At 35.1% G+C, this 20,323-nt stretch overlaps 1 protein-coding gene across 20 annotated transcripts in view; it reads left to right on the top strand.

Moving 5' to 3' along the window:
- PPIP5K2 (diphosphoinositol pentakisphosphate kinase 2) overlaps positions 1–20,323 on the top strand; it is a 71,790-nt gene that overhangs the window by 47,099 nt on the left and 4,368 nt on the right. For 4 of the 20 annotated variants that reach the window (XM_059693974.1, XM_059693971.1, XM_059693972.1 and 1 more), the window contains exons 24-31: positions 2,772–2,939; positions 4,492–4,608; positions 5,277–5,450; positions 6,745–6,817; positions 8,397–8,516; positions 9,374–9,436; positions 12,782–12,922; positions 18,662–18,787. In XM_059693974.1, the coding sequence (XP_059549957.1) occupies positions 2,772–2,939; positions 4,492–4,608; positions 5,277–5,450; positions 6,745–6,817; positions 8,397–8,516; positions 9,374–9,436; positions 12,782–12,922; positions 18,662–18,787 (982 nt within the window). The remainder of the gene's footprint in view (positions 1–2,771; positions 2,940–4,491; positions 4,609–5,276; positions 5,451–6,744; positions 6,818–8,396; positions 8,517–9,373; positions 9,437–12,781; positions 12,923–18,661; positions 18,788–20,323) is intronic. The other 16 variants (XM_059693977.1, XM_059693976.1, XM_059693986.1 and 13 more) reach the window with 13 other exon arrangements.

The following is a 20,323-nucleotide window of genomic DNA, read 5'->3' as shown; positions in this document are numbered from 1 at the left end:
GAGCACTGCAGTGTTAGCTTTTCATGAAGTTTCTATAAGAATTTTCTATCATGTGCTAGAATTCTTATCTCAAGGAATAAGTAGAAAGATGGTTTACATTTTTTTTTTATATTTTATTGATTTTTTACAGAGAGGAAGGGAGAGGGACAGAGAGTTAGAAACATCGATGAGAGAGAAACATCGACCAGCTGCCTCCTGCACATGTCCCACTGGGGATGTGCCTGCAACCAAGGTACATGCCCTTGACCGGAATCGAACCCGGGACCTTTCAGTCCACAGGTTGACACTCTATCCACTGAGCCAAACTGGTGCTGGCAGATGGTTTACATTTTTAAATTATAATTTAGGTGGACATTTTTAGGCATGGTTGAATTTTATCTTTTATTTAGATTATTTTGGATTTTTAAGACCAGTATGTAGAATGGATAAAAAACTATAGTTGTTTTGGTTTTGGTTTTTATTGTTGTTTTACTTGAGTATTAATTCATGCTAAACACTCTGCTAAGCACTTGACATGAATTGCATTTTAATCTTTATAGTAACCTTACAAAGTTAAATATGTACTCAGTTTAAAACTTTGTACTAAAGTATATTACATATTGATAAAAGTACATAAATCATAAAATATGCCTTAATGACATATTATAAAATGAACACAGTTGAACACCCAGCCAAGTCATAACTACAATAATATCATTATTCCAGAAGACCAGATTATGCCCTCTCCTTATCATAACCTCCCTGTCTTCTCCCCAAAGGTACCTATTGTCATAGATTAATTTTGCTTATTTTTGAACATTATATATATGAAATCACAAAATATATGCTTTTAGGGGGTGAGGAGTAGATTTGGCTTTTTCTTTCATTATGTTTGTGAGATTCATCTATTCTGTTCTTTGTTTTTGTTTCCATGTATTCTATTAAATAAATATAGTGGAAGGTGTCACTCCACTGCACTTAGATAATCATTTCTTTTTTTTTCTAATTCAAGTTATGAAAATGAATGTTTTTATGAACATTATTTTACAAATCTTTTGGTAAACAAATATACACATTTCTTTTAAACATACATCTAGAGGTAAATTGTTAGGTCATAGGATATGCATATATTCAACTTTAGAAGATACAGTCAAATAGTTTTCCCAGCTGTTTTCTAAAAATATTGCCATATCCTTGTCAGTACTGATATGACCAGTGTTTTTTAATGTAACTATTTTGGGAGGCATGTAATGCTATCTCATTGTGGTTTAAATTTACATTATCCTCATGACAAGTAAAGATTAGCACCTTTTAGCATGTTTAGTGGCCATTTGGATATGCTTTTTGGTGAAGTGCTACTGCCTAAGACTATTAAGATGATGAATAGAAGTGTTGATACTAAGCATTCTTGTTCGTTATTAAACTAAAGTGAAGAGGAATGTTCCAGAGAGACTTTTTGGAATTTTGAGATTTATATAAACTCTGCAGATCAATTTTGAGAGAAGTAACACTTTTATAGTGTTAGATCTTCTAGTCCCAGGACTTAGTATATTTTTAGTGAGATACTATATCTTTTTGATAAAATTAAGATTTTTTAAATGCTGTACCTGCTTTGTCAGATTAATTTCTAAGTTTTTTATATTTTTATGCCATCACAAATGATGTAAATTTCATTTTCTTTTATTGTCATATTGAATTTTAACTCATTTTTGTATAAAGATATTATAACTAGCAGCCTTACTACATACTGTTAATCGTTCTAATCATTTATCCATAAAGTCATTTGGATTTACTATGTATATGGCTGTATCTCTTTGTATATGATTTTCTATGTATATGATTGTATCTCTAAGTATATGATTGTAATGATGACAACAGTCCAGTAAAATGTTGAAAAGATTTAGTAACAGTGACACTCTTGTTTTTCAGTGACTTATTGTTGACTGTGGTGATAGTTTCAGGTTTTTAGATATCTCTTATCCAGTTAAAGAAGTTCCTCTTTACTTTCTATACCACTTAGTTTGATGAGGGTTTTATATATTTCTGCTTGACTTCTTTTGTCTAACTTTATGAGATTCGTTGGTGTAATTGTATTTAGTTTTAGTTTATCTATTTTTATTGCTTTAAAATATGTGTTTCAATGTATAACTGTGCCCCAATTTACCCCATTCTATTATAGATGGGTATTAATATAAATTTTTTAACTTATCTGTCTCCTACACTATATATACTGTGAGAGTCTTACAATCTGAGACTGTATCTTATTAATCTGTGTCCTGGCAGATGGTACCACTCAGTAAATATTTAGTGGGTCATAAAATGATTGTTATTTATGTATGCAGTCATCACATTTGTTGGAAATATTTGGAACAGAATTTAAGTATTCTGAAATGTATAAATTCGGATGAAGTTTAGTTCATGCTTTCGTTGATGCCATTCCTGTATAACAAAACTGATCTTTACTCTTCTTTACTGTATTTATTGTTGTTGTTTATTTATTTGGGCATTTAATGGAATTTAATTAGGCAATTTGTTTTATATGGATTTTTTGTTGGATTACTGTTTAATTTCTCCTAGAGTATATGTATTTCTAAAAGTCAGCAACTCCGTCATCTGTCTCACAATACCCAGAATAATACTAGGTTGTTGTAAGAATTTAGTTACTGTTAATTTACTTGAATAAACATCCTGTATATATATTTTCAGTGACAGCACCAATTGCTGTTCAATTTGTTCATCAGAAGAGATTGTTGTTTTATCTGACCTTTATATGGTATATTTGTTTCCCACAGAATGAAGGCAAGCGATCTTTTAAAATTGATAACGAGGACGAACCACATACTTCTAAAAAAGATGAGGTTGATCGAGGTGTGCTGTTGTTCAAACCTATGGTATCAGAGCCAATTCATATACACAGGAAGTCTCCACTTCCAAGATCTAGGAAGATGACTACAAACGAAGTAAGTGCATGTGTCAGAGCATGTTTTTCATATAGTAAACTAACTATATTTTAATAAAACAGAAAAGAAAATACAGCTTTAATTATGTAGGACATAATTTTTTAATAATGTGTCAGGAATGATATTTGGTTAAAAGTAAAGAGAAATTGCCAGAGATGCTTCAGCAATAACTGATTTCCAATGACACTGTAGATTAAGAGAGGAAATTCTAAATTGTTGGCCTGATTGCAAAAATCAATATAGGAATTTAAAATTTGATGATACAGTGAATAGATGAAAAATTTACCTTTGTATTAAGATCTACAATTAAATAACTAAAGCTAATTGTTATGCTCAATCATAAAATACCATTTAAATAGCTACTAAAATAACATTTAAAAGGAAAGTTGAACAGTTGGAATGAGCTTGTTAAGTAAATCTTTAATATCTATATACATTTTTACTTTAAAAGCCTTTATTTTAGATTATCTGTATTCTTTGTCAGATGATTTTCCAAGCCCTGATTGAGATCAGTGCTTACAAATGTTTTCTAAATGCTTGAGTAGAAGTATAAAGCAAGAATTTAACTTTAACACAGAAGAACCATCAACTTGTAAGTTAGAAAATATATATATATTTTTTATTTTAAAGCTTTTAAAAAATATTTTTATTGATTTCAGAGAGAGGAAGGGAGAAGATATAGATAGAAACATCAGTGATGAGAATCATTGATCTGCCGCCCCCCCACCCCCCACGCCACCTACTGGGGATCAAGCCCACAATCCTGGCATGTGCCCTTGGCTGGAATCGAACCTGGGACCCTTCAGTCCGCAGGCCGACGTATCTATCCACTGAGCCAAACCAGCCAAGGCAGAAAATATATTTTGTTGCTAATTAAGTGTACCAAGTCTTAAGAGTATAGCATTATCTAACAGTTGGTGAATAAGAATATAAACAACAACAAAAAAGAATTATGCTCATTTCTGTGGCCCCGAATTATACAAACATAAATGTCTTATGATTCTTAAGTTTCAAATATATCTATGCCTCAGTTTGACAGTTATGTACAGAAAAAGCATCTACCAATACAATAAATTATTGTAATTTTATAATGGAAATTGTATACTAGATAGGGTTCCCACTAATTTAATATTTTAAGTTAATTATGATAGAAGATGATTAACAATTGTAGAACATTGGTTATTTGTTCTGTTATAGTTTAATTAAAAACAATGAAACCTGGGGTTATGTTTAGGTATCTTTAATTTCAGAAAATAACCTAAGCTACCACTTGAGGGCAGTGATTTTGATGTTGCTGAGCAAAGCAATCTGCAGTTAATCGGATTGTTCAGAATTTCACCATTCAGTCTTCTCCTGCACTCCAAAAAGCCTTAAACACTGATACAGCTATCATTTTGCAACTCATCTGTATTTGTAAAATCTTCAACAAAATCACTGCCTTTTGTTAACTCTTAAAACATAGAATACATTTATAAATATTTTCTCATAAATACTTAAATAGTTGCTTTCAAGAGATTATTTCTATGCCATGCTAAACTTTTACTTTCATAAGGTAAATTATTCAAGTAAAACCTTGAAGACTCTTTCCAGCGTCTGCCATCTGCATGGATATCAGAAGTTTGTACTTCCAAAAGACACACAGAGAAAAAGACTATTCTCTTCATTTTGTGCAAGTAGATTTTACTCTGTCCTCACTGTCTGAAACCTGAACATGCAAACATATAAAATGAGAATGTTTGCTGCATGTTTTGCCTACTGTACTCTATAAATAATCTTTGGAGGGTGTAAACAAACAGATAGCTTGAAAGTGTAAACAAGTACCATTTGAATCCATCTAATGGTTGAATTTTTTTCTGGCAGACAGATTTTCTTTTTTACATTATATACATTGAAATCTCATTCACCCTGTGCGTAATTTTTTCATACTTTGGGTTGGAAACTTTATCCACTATAGCACAAAACCTCTTGAATATACAAAATTAAGCAGAATACTTTCATATTTTAAAATTGCTAAGATAAAAATTTTTAAAATCTCCAGTTTTAAGAGGGAAGAAACAACTATTAAGCAGTATAAATATATGTTGTATATTTAAGATAATAAGGTAATTCTCACAATTTTTATCATAATACAATTAGATTCATGTCATTCATATCAATTTCTCAGATATTGAAATATTTGGCTCCCAAATTACTGTTTAATAGTTTTTTAAAAATTGATAAGCAAATGCGAACAAACTGTATTTTTTTTTCTTTCTGGTCATTGGCTCTGTTGTATCTAACTTTGCATGCTCTGCTTTTTTTTTTTTTTTTTTTCTTTACCCCCTTTCTCACTTCCAGGAAGAGAGCCCCCTGAGTGTGTCTAGCCCAGAGGGTACTGGTACCTGGCTGCATTATACCAGTGGTGTGGGTACTGGGCGTCGAAGACGCAGATCAGGGGAACAAATCACTTCTTCCCCTGTCTCCCCCAAATCATTGGCTTTCACATCCAGTATTTTTGGCTCATGGCAACAGGTTTTTAAACTTTACTTCATTAAACATTTTTCCTCCTCGCATTCAGAGCAACAAACAGCTATCTTTGAGGACATCTAATCCCTTATTTTACATCAGAGTAAATCCTTCTGTTTTTTAATTTTGAGTTTATTTTAAAATGCTTGTGATATCTAAAAATATTTGAGGGAAATAAATAACTTAAATTGCATGTGTTTATATTTTTTTATTGGGAGGGTTTTAAATATTCAGGATTTAAAAATTAATAAATTTACACTCCTGGTATTTTAGTTTGTTAGTAAAAATTTTAAAGAGAACAGAATCTTTCTTTGACTTAATTATCATTTAAAACATTCAGAATCAAAATTACATAATTAATTGGTAAGAAAAATAACCTTTCCCCTATAATTGAAAAAATGAGATTCCACCTGGAATTTGCTGAGAATGAACATTTTTTAAAATATCAAAATTTATGTGGCCCTGAATTAGTTAGCAGGATACATCTAACACTGATCATTCTCTCATTATTCCATTGTCTGGAAGTATCTAATTGAAAGGATACATTGGGGTTTTTTTTTAGTTGTATAATGTTTTAATGCTCTCTTTAAGATAAGAGGGGGCAATGTATTTCTGCCCACCAACAATATGGGTAAAATAAAATGATTTCTGAAGGACTTTCTGTGATGACATTTGGAATTTTTAAGTTGTTTTTTTCTTTTTGTCTTTTGTTTTTTGTGTGTTTTGTTTTGTTGTGTTTATTTTTTTATACAATGGAAGGTCTGCCTGTTACACATGACTTTTCCGAGCAATTTCCTTTTGGAAATATAATGCTTTTGATTATAGGAAAAGGGATTATGGTATCCATTAAGGCTGTGAATATTTAAAGGTTACTCTGATAAAGCCCGTGCATGGATCAATAACTGTATGGTGACCTCAACAGCCTCTGTCTGTCTCTTCTTCCGTTTGTGATTGTTTTTCCCCCCTTCAAATACAGGAGCTGTTTAAGAGTGGGCATTTGGCTTCTTAAAGAGAGTGAAACTGTATCAATCTACTAATTGTTTCTTTTCATCTGTCTTGCTTCATACATGATCTTTCATTTTTGAATGCCTGCTTCACACCACTTCATTGCAAGGATCTCATATGAAATGAACTCCCTTCAGAAGGGGATCTTGCATGATCTTCATGTTCTATGTATTTCTACTAATATTTATCATACAGCTTATTAACCTTTGTCTGTCTGGAACAGGCTGCAAATGAAATATGGATTTTTGAATTCATTTTACTGTTTTACCTCATTTATTTTGCTTTCCTTGTGCAGGTTGTATCTGAAAATGCTAATTACCTGCGAACACCAAGAACTCTTGTGGAACAGAAACAGAACCCTACTGTAGGTAGGTGGTCTGAAAAAATTGTATTCCAAACCTTAAACTCACTATTTTGCATACATGTAAAACTCTTCAGGGGTGAAAGCATGACCAATTGCTGTGCTTTAGTTTTTGTTTAACTTAATGTACGCTAATTTGAAACGCTGAGTTGTAAAACTCGAAATATACAACAAAGTTTTGATAAAATGAATTAAAAATAGCCTTTAGTTTTGTTTTATAACCCTTTTGAATGCCCACAATATAAACTACTTAGTTCAATTGCCAAGGCCAGTTTTCAATCTTTTATTCTATAAGCTAAAATCCCAACATGTTTCAATGTAGGGAGCAAACTTCCTTTTCCCAGTTGATAAAGATGAAAATAAGCTATTACATACAAAAAAGAACCCTCCTTTCTGATTAAAAACAATTAAGTAGGGAGTGTTTCAGACCCCATCTGGGATTATTAATTTTCCTTTTGATCATCTCTTATGGAAAACCAATGCAAACTAATGAACAGTTGGCAGTGTTACTTATTGACTTACAGAACACAATTGGTTTTTTTGCTAACACTCAAGCAAAACAACATTTAAAAAGACCTCTCTAAGCTTATTTGCTTTTAAGCTCTTTGATGATAAACTGTATGAGGTGATGGCATATTATTTTCTGGAAATAGCTGTCTAATTAGGTTTAATAAAAGCATAAATTTCAACTATGTATGTACTACGATCTTTATACTAAGTATATGAACTGTCTATTGATGCCTACCTACTTAAAGATCTTTCTTTAGTTAATTATATATAGCTAATGTTGGCAGCTTTTACTATTTTCACAATAACTTGTCAGAAATATATACATATATACAAACATATGTATATATTTCTCCTTCCTTTATGTATTATGTATTAGCTAGAAATTTATTTAATTCTTATTCAGTAGTAAAAATTTTGCTTGGTTGTAAAGATTTTTGCTACAAATTAAGCATCAATTTATACTGACTGTGTTTTATATGTTAATAATGTGTTTCATTGGGGTCTTATTAAAGATCTTAAGTCATTTAAGGATTGGAATTTAAACTGATTTAGGCCTGCATGACTTAAAAGGAATTGTTTTTACCTGGTCTTCTCACAAATAAGTAAATTTTGATTTGTTTTATATCATAACAAATATTGATAATTTAAAATTAGAAAAGAGTCTTTACTTAAAGACATACATCGAGAAATACTGATTTAATATGGCTTAATTTGTGCTCGGAGTGCTTTTTTCCCTCCTATGGCCTGCTCATGCAAATTGATTGACAGAATCCCTTATCATCCTAAATTAATTTTTATAGTAATTTTTTAATACTTTTAGTATCTATATATCTAATTAGTGTATGGACATATTATTTTCAAAGACAACATTTTGTCCAGTGTTAAATAACCTCATTTGTACATATGATGAATAGTGGTAGTTGATTCTATTAAAGTTGACATTACAAGCAAATTGTGAGCTATTCAAGGCACTGCCAAAACGTATGGTAAGAGCCATATTATTGCATGCTGCATGAATTCCCAATGTGAATGGAAGAACACCCGTTGTTGTATGTATTTTCTCTAACTCCCATCAGGGTCTCACTGTGCGGGCCTGTTTAGCACCTCGGTGCTCGGGGGTTCTTCAAGCGCACCTAACCTACAGGATTATGCTCGTACTCATCGTAAAAAGCTGACCTCTTCTGGCTGCATAGATGGTATGTGCACACATGCACACTCATACCTACACCCACGCACACACCCATGAGGAGACAGTATTTCACAAAGGCAAGCCTAAAGCCATTGACTGAAGCGAGTGGAATCCTAGCATCCTTTGCCTAAAAGACTATCAATGCTCTCTGTTATCCACAGCTTGGATCCATGTTTCATCAAACAGTGAATTGTCGTTAGACTTATAGTACTTATTCTATGAGTAGTTTGTTGAAATGTGGACTTTAGAACTGCATCATGTGTATTATTCTTTTAGATAGTTGATAAGCCACATTATAAAGAATAAATCTGTGCTCTTTTAAACATTGTTCATAGTCAATCCTTATTTTTGCTTATTTATCTTATAAATAGAAAAATATATTGGCAATACTTATAAAAATAAACATAGGATGAGAATATTTTAGAATCCCTAGTTGAAGGAGATCCTCTCACTAATATAAGTTTTAGTAATTAGAATGTTGTTGTTTTTTCAATCACATGAGGCTCATGGAAGCTTGTCCCTTTTGTTAATAGGAGTGTTAATTAGCCTTTTCAGGATTAGCTTTATTGAAAACTTTTTCTTATGTATCCACAAATTTACTTTAGTCGGTAAAACATGGATTTATCAGAGTTGCCAGCACATTCTGCTTTCCTTTCTTTTGTATATTTCATTAAATACTTTGCCTCTTTCATCAAGCCATTTTACTTCTTTTAACTAGTTTCTGGCTTATTACCTTCTCTCATTGTCCTTTCTGCATGTCACCTGTTACTAACCTCCTTTTATATTTGTTTTTCCCCTTTTTTTTAAGTGTCTTTCTTTTGGTAGCTGTTACGAATTTCAGGTACCTGTTTTTCTCTTTCTCAGACGCCACACGCGGTTCTGCTGTTAAAAGGTTTTCTATCTCATTTGCTCGACACCCAACCAATGGTACGTTTTGCTTTTATTTTAAAAGATACTCCCCTGCTTCATCCTTTTTTATTTTTATTTTATTTCAATATTTGGGGTATACAGTATCATTCATTTCTCCATCCTTAATTTCAATTGGCATATAATTCCAGCTTATAATTCATCCAAAGTACTGATACTGTCTGGCTCCTCTTTTCAGCTCTAATTTACACAACAATTTAACACTATTCATCAGACTTTTATATGAACACAATGATGATGAGTTTTAATACTAAATCTGCACCTGAAAATTCCTTCTAATTTTTTTAATTAGTGTTCTTTATTTTCTTAATTCATAATAATTTTAATTTGGTTTTGTTCCTAATTTCTTTTTTGATCACATGGTTGTTTTACTGAGCTATTTAACAAATGCAGAGCTACACTCATCAAATAGCCAAATGAGATGCATCTTTTTGAGATGTTCTTGGGAACAAGAGGATGCGGATTTCACTGTGTGGCATCATTTATCCCTGGCTCTTTGTCTGAAGCAAAACCCAGCTTGGTCTGGAGCACTCTGGAAATTTCATCCAGCATTCACTTACATGTTTGCTGTTGTCAAGCAATCGATTTCTTTTGGTACCACAGCTTTTTGTTAAAATTTGGAGAACCACTAATAGGAAGAAGACTAAGGTAAACATCTGGAAAGCCAATATAATTAAATTGCGTTTTTGAGGCTGAACAGGAAAGTGTTTTCTGGCCATTAATTACCCACTGCATTGTTGCACTGCTACAGCTTTTTTACATAGAGCTTGTTCTTATGAGGCAAGAGGGAGTGTTTACTGATCATTTTTAAATAATTCAAGAGTAAGAATTTAAAAGAAAACATACAGATTTTTAGGGTTATCCAGAATAAAGGTATTTTTATTCCTGGAACATTTTTTTCTTTTTAACTACTACTAAGTATTTCAAAAATTCAAGTCAGATCTTTCAAAAACTTGTATGAAACTAAAGGATTGAACACAAGTTTATAATCATTCTTCCCTTCTAGATCCTTTAATAGTACACGTAAATAAAAATGCACTGATGCTTCTTGAAGATGGAATAAGATCTCATCCTCAACAAGTAAAAATGTAGCCTTAGAGCTTAATGTGTTTTCCCTCCATTGTAGCTATCTAAATGCTACTTTTTGAAGAAAAAGATCCTTATTTGATACAACTTCAGCTTCAAAATAACTGGCATGAGAACCGAAATCACAAGGAAAAGAGAAGTCACAAAATTCTAAGAGACCTTGCAGGTTTAAGACTAAATATAGTTTTTGTGCAGAATGCTTGTGCTGATAGCCAGTATTGCAAGTTTTATATTGCAAGGAGAAATCTGTGTTTATTGAAGCTATAAAAAAAAAAAGTACTGTTGTTAGATTTAACGGAAAGTATAATAATTTTGTATTTCTTGGGCTTAGGCTTTTAAAGAATATGGATATTCCACACATTGTGAGACTTAATGCATATAAAATGCATTTCGTTCAACTCAAGAAATATTTCTTTTGGGTCTTTTTTTCCTTTTTTATATTGTGTTGTCTGACCTGTCCTATGAATTGTCATTTGACTCTTTCACTTTTTATTTTTCCTAACTTTCATGTTATTTCCGTCTTAACACATATGGACTTACCCCTGCCTTCATCTTTAGTTCAAGGAACATGGTGAAACAAGTTATCTTCTGACAGTACTTTACCTTATTATCTGGGCCTCTGTGCTGAACACCCAAACCTCTGTAGGTGCTGGTTCATTTCTTCTGTGGAATTTCTAGGCTTCAGTGGTATGTTTTCATAGCTTTTTAAACATGACAGCAGGGCGGCTTTTTAAATTGCTGCGCTAACCCTTTCATTGTGCATTAAAGGAAATGTTTACTGGAGATAAATGGGGGGAAATGCAGTCCAGGAGAACTTGGTTATATTGTCATTTGCCTGTTATAAAGTCTAATAGGCAAATGCAGGAAAATAGTTGTTACAGAAGACTTATAAACATTCTAAGGAAAGGATAAAAACCACGTTGTTAATTGCAAAGAAAGGGTTAGCGCTTATTTGCATGAATCTTGTACCAAAAAAAAAAAGTAATACTTGTGCAAACCTAATTTCTTTAGTGTTTAATTTAGGTGCTTTAGCTGCTCTTATGGTATTATAGTTGTTGGTTTTTTAAAAAAGTATATGTACTGTCATGCTTTGGTTTGCACTTGAAAATCAGACATTCCAGTTTTGTAAATCCTTTGGTTATATTCATAGGAAGATTAAATTCTTTTTAACCAAATTTTTCCTATTCCAAATAAGAATTAAGCAGTTCTTAGGTCAATATTTTCTCCCAAAATTAAAAAACTACGCCATTGTTAAAATGAGCAAATGCCTATTATAGAAGCACAGTTTTGCAGCCCATTTGAGTTTAATTTTTACTTTTTAATTGACAATATTAGACTTTATGTAAAACTTAAGTATTAAAAATATTTTCTTTGGAAGAAAATTAATTTGTGTTTTTGAAAGAGTAGATGCAGAATGACTTGTTATTTTGTTTGCATAGGAAAACAATTTTAAAAGCCATTCAGTTGAATATGTAGACAAGACATTTTTATAAAAGGCAAATAACCTAGATCCTATTTGTTTTAAAAGAAAACTCTATATTTAAACACTTTTGTCTCACTGATGGTATTAACACATATCTGCATGGTTTGTTTTATGAAATTTTTGTATTTCTGTGCCATTGTTGAATGCAAACATGTATATTTTGTATTGCTTGTTATTTGACCTAACTTTACTCAGCTAGCAATTTCCAATAATAGAACTATTGTGTTAATTTATTAAAGGTAGGTGAAATATGTTCTGGAATTTTAATCTCAGCATAAATTAATGTTCTTTTGGGTTCACATTAGAGAGTATTGTTGGCCTTGGTAAGACTAGAAAAGTATATGAAATCACTCTTGGCAAGTAATTACATATTGTTTTTCAAAAAAACGTTACCTTTAGCATCCTGGCATCAGGGACACATCATGGCATCATTATGCACCTCTCAAATAGAACTGCTGTTAAAATGTAAAATACTGAAAATTTGTATTTTTTTTTCTCTTTTTCCTCAGGTATTTTTCTTTATTATTTTTAGATTTTACGAAAATATAGAATGAAATTGTGTGCATGCTGTACTCTGTGATTACTTTAAAATGAAATCTGTGTCACATCTTGTTCCAGGCCTGTGTTGCATAGCATCTGGTGTCATGACTTCCGAGATCCGTGTGTTTGCATGTGATACAAAGACCTAAACTCCAGTTCTAAACAATGCTCTGCTTCCTTTTTAATGACTGATTTTTTTTCAATATCCAACTTTTGTTTTTGCTTTTGTTTTCCAGGCTTTGAGTTGTATTCCATGGTGCCATCTATTTGTCCTCTAGAAACTCTTCACAATGCCCTGTCTCTAAAGCAGGTGGATGAATTTCTCGCCTCCGTTGCTTCTCCATCAAGTGAAGTTCCACAGACAGCCCCTGAGATCTGTATGAAAATTATTATTGTTATTTGATTTGGGGGATATAGTTATCTGAATATAAAAAGAACTATAAAACAAACTCAAGTAGTGGTAGGGAATAGAATTTTGGAGAGAAAGGGGTGTAAGGGAGCATTATTTGGAATTCTTTGTCATAATATGTAATGTACCACTTTTTTTGACTCCTCTCAAAACTTTTGTACAAAAAGGAAAAAAAAATCTAAGGACCAGCAATAGAAGTCAACAACATAATATAGAGTCAGGGTCTTTTTTTCACATTCCTATTGTATGTCATTTTATAATGAACTTTTAAAAAATTGTAAAATATTCCATCTACATTAACCCATACGTGCACACGTGCCCATGGTAATTACTCATATTGATCCAGAAAGAACTTTTGACTAAGAAGGAAATGACTATAACGTTTTTTCAAATTATGTTATTCAGAAAATATTCTGAAGAAGTTAGTTTGTGTGTGTGATAAAAAGGGAGTTATGGCTAATTGAGTTTTGGAAACTGTGTGTTATCTCCTATAATACAGGTTTCCTTGCAGAATAACCTTGGCTATTATAACTATACCTCTTGGGAGTTACAACCCCTCTTGGAGGTATAGTTACAATAGCTAAAGTTCTTCTGTAAGGAAACCTGTGTACCCAGACTTTCCAAAACTTATTTTTTGAGAAAACATATTTTGGTAATACATTTAAACATCTTGCAGTACTAATATAAGGGATTTCATTTTTAGGAAATGTTCAGGGTTACCATTTTAGGTGTGAGGAGTCAGCTGCTGTTGTCATTCTCAGCTCAATGAGATTCTTCAGCACATTGGAATTTCCAGTGTCAGATGCATTAGCTTTGGGAGACAGTGCTCTGCTTAGAGTTAAGAACCTGTTAGTTCTAGTAATATCTTAGAAAAGCTACAAACTTTCAGTGTGCACCATTTTCCTTTTTGTAAGGAGAATGCTGTAAATATGCTTCTTGGAAGAATGAAACCGGAGGTCTTGGAATGAAAGCCACTTTTATATCTTGCTGTTGCTCTCCTTCCTTTCCTGGGCCACCACATGTGCTATTTGAGAGAGTTCTGTTCCCTGGGTATTCCATCCAAATGGTGCCCCTGCATTTCTGCAGTAGAGTGGCCTTTCCCTTTTCCTCTACTTCTGGTAGTAGAGGTCAACTTTCAGTCATTATTGAAACAGAGAGGAATCATGGTATGATCTAAAGTATTTCACTCCAGTGTAGGGGGCTGCTTCTCTCTTTTCCATGTCCCTCATGGAAAAGGAAACAGTCCATTTGCTGAGTGGAGGAGCTGGGGATTAAGAAATTAAAGAAAGACCAAGACACAGAAATAGATTTTAAGCTGGGGCCTGGTGGGCGCCATCCTCTCTGATGGAGAGGCGGCAAAAAGCGGGCTGAGCCACACAGCAGGTTTATTTTAAAGGCCTAGATTTACATATCTAGTTCCGCCCCTGCCTGATTAACATGTCCAGCCTTATTGGGGAAGCATGTTCCCTGGGCGTGGCTCTGCCTATGCTCTGAGTTCAGCTGACAATAATTATAAGAAAATGCCTAGGTGCCTCCCAGGCGGCCCTCTACACTCTAGGTTTTGGGACGTAGGCTTTAATTTCAAATTTTACATATGAAATGTAAGAACTTAGAGTAGGTGTCGATGCTAATTAGAATTTAGAAGGTTTTCAAGGAATAAAAAGATAATTGCAGCAGTAATAACGGGTTTGTTTTGGAAAAAATTTTGGTGAAATATGTACAAAAAGGTCATTTTTGAAGGTTTATTGTGTGGTGCTGTTGTTTATGATGGCTTTATATCTGTGGTTAATGAATTTAGTTCATCAGAGTGTATACTAAGGTAAATAAATGAAGAATAATAAATTCCTTTTCCAGTTCTAATAAGCTCTCCTTTGTATCATGGATACAAGTTGTAGTCCAATTCATGTGGCTCTCTTAAATTTTCATGCCATTACTTACTAAAGGAACTAGGTAAGAAAGTAAATATTGTTAATGCAGTCATAGAATTGGGTGAACTTTAGAATTACTCTAGTTCATTGGTCTTCAACTATATTCCCAAGAGCTTTTGGAAGCTCCAGAGAAAGAGATGGGTTCTGAATGTGTCTTTCAGGGCTGCTTCAATTAGAGTGTTTGCTTTAATCCATTCTATTTAACATTTCATTTGAGAAAAGGTTGCTGTTTAAAGGAAAACACTTAGAAAGACACTGCTAAAAAAATCAACTAATTAGTGATCAAGCAAGACTACAACCCAGGTCCTCTAAAATGTATGGGTTTCCTTATTATTTTTGAATATTAAAATAGGATGCCAATTAGGATAGAAGTATCTGAATCCTGTATTTTTTAGGGTAATTGCAGAATTAATATTTAGCAATCACAATATACAGGGTGGGGCAAAAATTGGTTTATAGTTGTTTGTATAGAAAAAGTACAATAACTAATAAATAACCTATATATATAAAAGCCAAGCGACCAGAACAACATGATGTGCACTGCGGCCGGCCAACCGGCCCAATCGGGGGTGCCCTCTGGTTGGCTCCACCCTCTATCGCCCCCCCACCCCACTCTGATCGGTGGTGGGGCCAGCCAGCCAACCGCCTGCAGCCCCTCCATCCTGCTGGCCCAGCCTGATTGGCCCCCATTGAGGCAGGCAGGCCGGACCCCACCTGTGCACGAATTCGTGCGGGCCTCTAGTAATATATAATAAACTACATGTTTCATGTACTCACAACTGTAAACCTATTTTGCCCCACCCTGTATTTATATTATTTACTAGAGGCCTGGTGCACAAAAATTTGCGCACTCGGGGGAGAGGGGGGTCCCTCAGCCCGGCCTGTGCCCTCTCACAGTCTGGGACCCCTTGGGAGATAACGACCTGCTGGCTTAGGCCTGCTCCCGGATGGCAGAGGGCAGGCCCAATACCTAGGTGCAGCCCCTGGTCCGGCTCAGAGCAGGGCCGATTGGGGAGTTGGGGCACCGCCCCCTGTCATGCACAGAGCAGGGTCGATGGGGAGGTTGCGGCGCCACACCCTGTCACGCACAGAGCAGGGCCAATCAGGGGGTTGGGGCACTGCCCCCTGTCACTCACAGAGCCGCAGGGCGATCAGGGGGTTGGGGAGCTCCCCGCTATCAGGCACAAAGCAGGGCTGATCAAGGGGTTGGGGCGCCTTCCCCTGTCACGAACAGAGCAGGGTGGATAGGGAGGTTGTGGCCCCGCCCCCTGTCACACACAGAGCCGCAGGGCAATCAGGGGGTTTGGGCGCTGCCCCCTGTCACGCTGATCCTGGTGCCGGGAGGCCTCTCGGCTCCGCTGATCCCGGTGCTGGGAGGCATATTACCCTTTTACTATATAGGGTAGAGGCCTGGTGCACGGGTGGGTGCCAGCTGGTTTACCCTGAAGGGTGTCCTGGATCAGGGTGGGGGTCCCCACTGGGGTGCCTGGCCAGCCTGGGTGAGGGGATGATGGCTGTTTGCAGCTGGTCACACATCCTTCAGAGTAGGGGTCCCCACTGGGGTGCCTGGCCAGCCTGGGTGAGGGGATGATGGCTGTTTGCAGCTGGTCACACACCCTTCAGGGTGGGGGTCCCCACTGGGGTGCCTGGCCAGCCTGGGTGAGGGGCTGAGGGCTGTTTTCAGGTTGGGGGTGACTGAAGCTCCCAACCGCTCCTTTTTTTCTTTTTTTTTCTTTTTATTCTGGGCCAGCTTTAGCTTTGAGGCTTGGCTCCAGCTCTTAGGCCTCTGCTGCTGAAAGTAGGTTTCTGGCCTTTGCTTACAGTGTTGCGATCCTGCTGGCTGAAGCCCAGCAGACTAAAACAGGTTTCTGGGGTTTTGTTTAGCTTCTATATTTGTTACATAGTTGCTTAGAGTTGCAGCTCAGAGGCCTGCAGCGGCAGGCGGGGAACATGGAGTCCTCCGTCACTGAAGCAAGCAAGCCTCATGTTAGTTTCAAGCTGCCTGGCTGCCGGCCGCCATCTTGGCTGGCAGTTAATTTGCATATTGCCCTGATTAGCCAATGGGAAGGGTAGCGGTCGTATGCCAATTATCATGTTTCTCTTTTATTAGATAGGATTCTTAATTCTCTAATTTGTCAAGGAAGTAGCATCATAATATAGAACTACTAGTATATTGATTTTGTGGTATTACAAGGAAAAATACATTAATCTTCTGTCATTACAAAACTTTTTTTCCTCACCTAGGACAAAATTACTTTTGTGGTAACTAGCTGGTTTATAATGGGGAACTGACAGTATCAGATTGAGGGAAAAGGTGTGGGAATACCAACTGGATAAGTTAGAGCTGGAAGTTAACACAATAGGATAAAAAATGCAAGCAGGGTCCATCCAGCATCGCTCAGTGGTTGAGTGTCAACCTGTGAACCAGGTTGATGTACCTAGAGGTCATGGTTTGTTTCTCAGTCAGTACATGCCTGGGTTCTGGGCTCAATCTCCAATAGGGGCATGTAGGAGGCAGCAGATTGATGTTTCTATCTCTCCCTCTCCCTTCCTCTCTGGGGGAAAAAATATATATATACACACACACATATATATATATATATATATATATATATATATATATATATATATATATATATATATATATATATTTATTTATTTATTTATATTTATTCATATATATAATTTTTATTTTTAATGCAAGCAGAAAAGAGCTAAGCAACAGTGTGGTGCTTTATAGGGTGTTTTAGGGACTTTCTGGTCAGTCACTTGTATGTTATTTCATTAGTGACTACTTTGAGCTTTCTGCCAGTGGATTTTTATATTCCTTCAGTGTAAGTATCAGCCACCTAAGGCACATTAGCCATAATTGGCCCAGATACTGATTTTTTCAGAGACACACTGTTTATTGCTATCAAGTAACTCCCCCAAAATTTTAATATTATTTTGTATTAGTTTTAGGTGTACAAGGTAGTGGTTAGACAGTCATATACTTTATAATGTTCCCCTGATATTTCCAGTACCCACCACCATACATAGTTAGAAGCGAGTCTTTTTTTTTTTTTTAATGTATTTCTTCACCTCCCTTTGTTTACAAACTCACAAGCTCATACCAATAGCTAGCTCCCCAACTCCACTTGTTCTTCCCCAGAGGACTCCATACTTAAGAATTACCTCCACTTTTCCTTTTCATACCTCTCAATCTTCCCACCTTGATTAGAAAGAAAAAAAATCTGTATAATTCCCTTGCATGAAGATACATCTTAGCTTGGTAACATAGGAAGACAATATGGTTTATTTAATTACTTGTAATCTAGTTAGTTTATTCTTAAATAGGATAGTAGTTTAAAGATGTTTATAGATGAATCTATTGTGTTTATTTATTTCTGGATCTCTACTTGATGTTTTTGAGAGAAAAACAGCTTGGGACTCTTTGTCTTCTGTTACCAGCCAATAAAACTATTCTATCAGCTGTCATCCCTTAAGAATCTGAGTTTCTATTAGGGCAGGATGAAATTGTCAAATGCTTATTGTTTACAATATAAACAGAACATGTTTTTGACCAAGAGTATGAGAGAAGATCCTACAGGAAAGATGGATTTGCTGAATTTACTCAAAATCGTGTCTTGTCCGTTTTCCCCTATTGTGTGTGTGTGTGTGTGTGTGTGTGTGTGTGTATGTTTGTGAAACATGTCATAAGAAATTTTCTAAAATGTAAAGTTAGAATTGACAGAAAATTATTGAATTACCACTATTTTTTGTTTATTTGTTTTTTTCAGCCTCCACAGCTTCACGTTTAAGTCCAGTAATGAGAAGAAAAATATCTTTAAATACATATACACCTGCAAAGATCCTCCCAACACCACCAACTACCTTAAAGAGTTCTAAAGCAAGCAGCAAACCAGGTTAGGCGTATGTGTGAATTTATAAATTCTGTATAGCAACTAGCTAGCTTTTTAATTTTAAGTGGGATCATTACACTCTAAGAAGTTAATTGATCCTAACAGTTAAAAATCGTACTGTAGCTCTGGTCGGTGTGGCTCAGTTGATTGGGCGTTGTCCTATGCACCAAAAGGATGCTGGTTCAATTCCAGGTCTGGGCTCGTCCCTGGTAGGGGCCACGCTGGAGGCAGCTGATCAATGTTTTGCTCTCACATCAATGTTTCTCTCCATCTCCCTTCCTTTCTTTCTAAAAATAAATTAAAATATACATATATATTTTAAATCTTACTGTAGCCTTTTGATATACATGTATTTTTTCTCTGTTGTCTTCTCCTTCCCCCACAGCTGTTAATAAAATATATTCTAGCCCTGACGATTTTGCTCAGTGGTTAGAGCGTCAGCCTGTGGACTGAAAGGTCTCAGGTTTGATTCCGGTCAAGGGCATGTTCCTGGGTTGCAGGCACATCCCCAGTAGGGGGTGTGCAGGAGGCAGCTGATCAATGTTTCTCTCTCATCGATGTTTCTAGCTCTCTATCCCTCTCCCTCTCTGCAAAAAATCAATAAAATATAAAAATAAATAAATAAATAAAAAATATATTCTATACACATACATTTTTCCAAACTAATTTATGGACTGTCTTCCTTTGGTTTTTCTGTTAAGCTTAGGCATCATTTTATATGAAAGGGTGTTTTAGGAGGAGGTGGGGGGGGGCAGTTAATAACCCTTGTTATTGTTCACTTTTACCTGTTATTTTCATTCTACTGTCAAACCCATCTACTAAATTTTTATTTCAGATATTCTTTAATTTTAGACAATTTTTTTTGTTCTTTATAGTTTTTCTTCAGAGATTTTCTATATTTTTTTCACTGTAAGCATATTTTCCTTTGTTCTTAAACATAGTTAAAATAGTTGCTTTCAAATTCTTGTCTGTTAATGTGCTGACCTCAGAATTAGTCTCTGTGAATTTACCCATTGTCAAGGAGGAGGAGGTTTTCCTGTGTTTTTTTTTTTTCATACATTGAATAATCTTGGATTATATCTTAGACATTATGAATGATATATTATAGAAATTTTGGACTCTATTATTTCTGTTATGTTCCTCCAAAGAGTAGTGGGTTTTGTTCTTTTTTTTTTTTCTTTTTTTTTTCTTTTTTTTAATTAAATCTTTATTGTTCAGATTATTACATTTGTTCCTCTTTTTTTCCCCCCCATAACTCCCGGCCTCCCAGTTCCCGCCCCACCCTCCGCCCTCACTCCCCACCCACTGTCCTCATCCATAGTTGCACGATTTTTGTCCAGTCTCTTCCCACATCTCCCACACCCCTTTCCCCCCCAAGAATAGTCAGTCCATTCCCTTTCTATGTCCCTAATTCTATTATAATCAACAGTTCATTCTGTTCATCAGATTATTTATTCACTTGATTCTTAGATTCACTTGTTGATAGATGCATATTTGTTGTTCATAATTTGTATCTTTACCTTTTTCTTCCTCTTCCTC

This window comes from Myotis daubentonii, chromosome 4 (genome assembly GCF_963259705.1).
Source record: "Myotis daubentonii chromosome 4, mMyoDau2.1, whole genome shotgun sequence".
In the NCBI taxonomy this organism is placed as follows: domain Eukaryota; kingdom Metazoa; phylum Chordata; class Mammalia; order Chiroptera; family Vespertilionidae; genus Myotis; species Myotis daubentonii.
The sequence above is the reverse complement of the archived record's forward strand: the minus strand, read 5'-3'. Positions and strand labels throughout refer to the sequence as shown.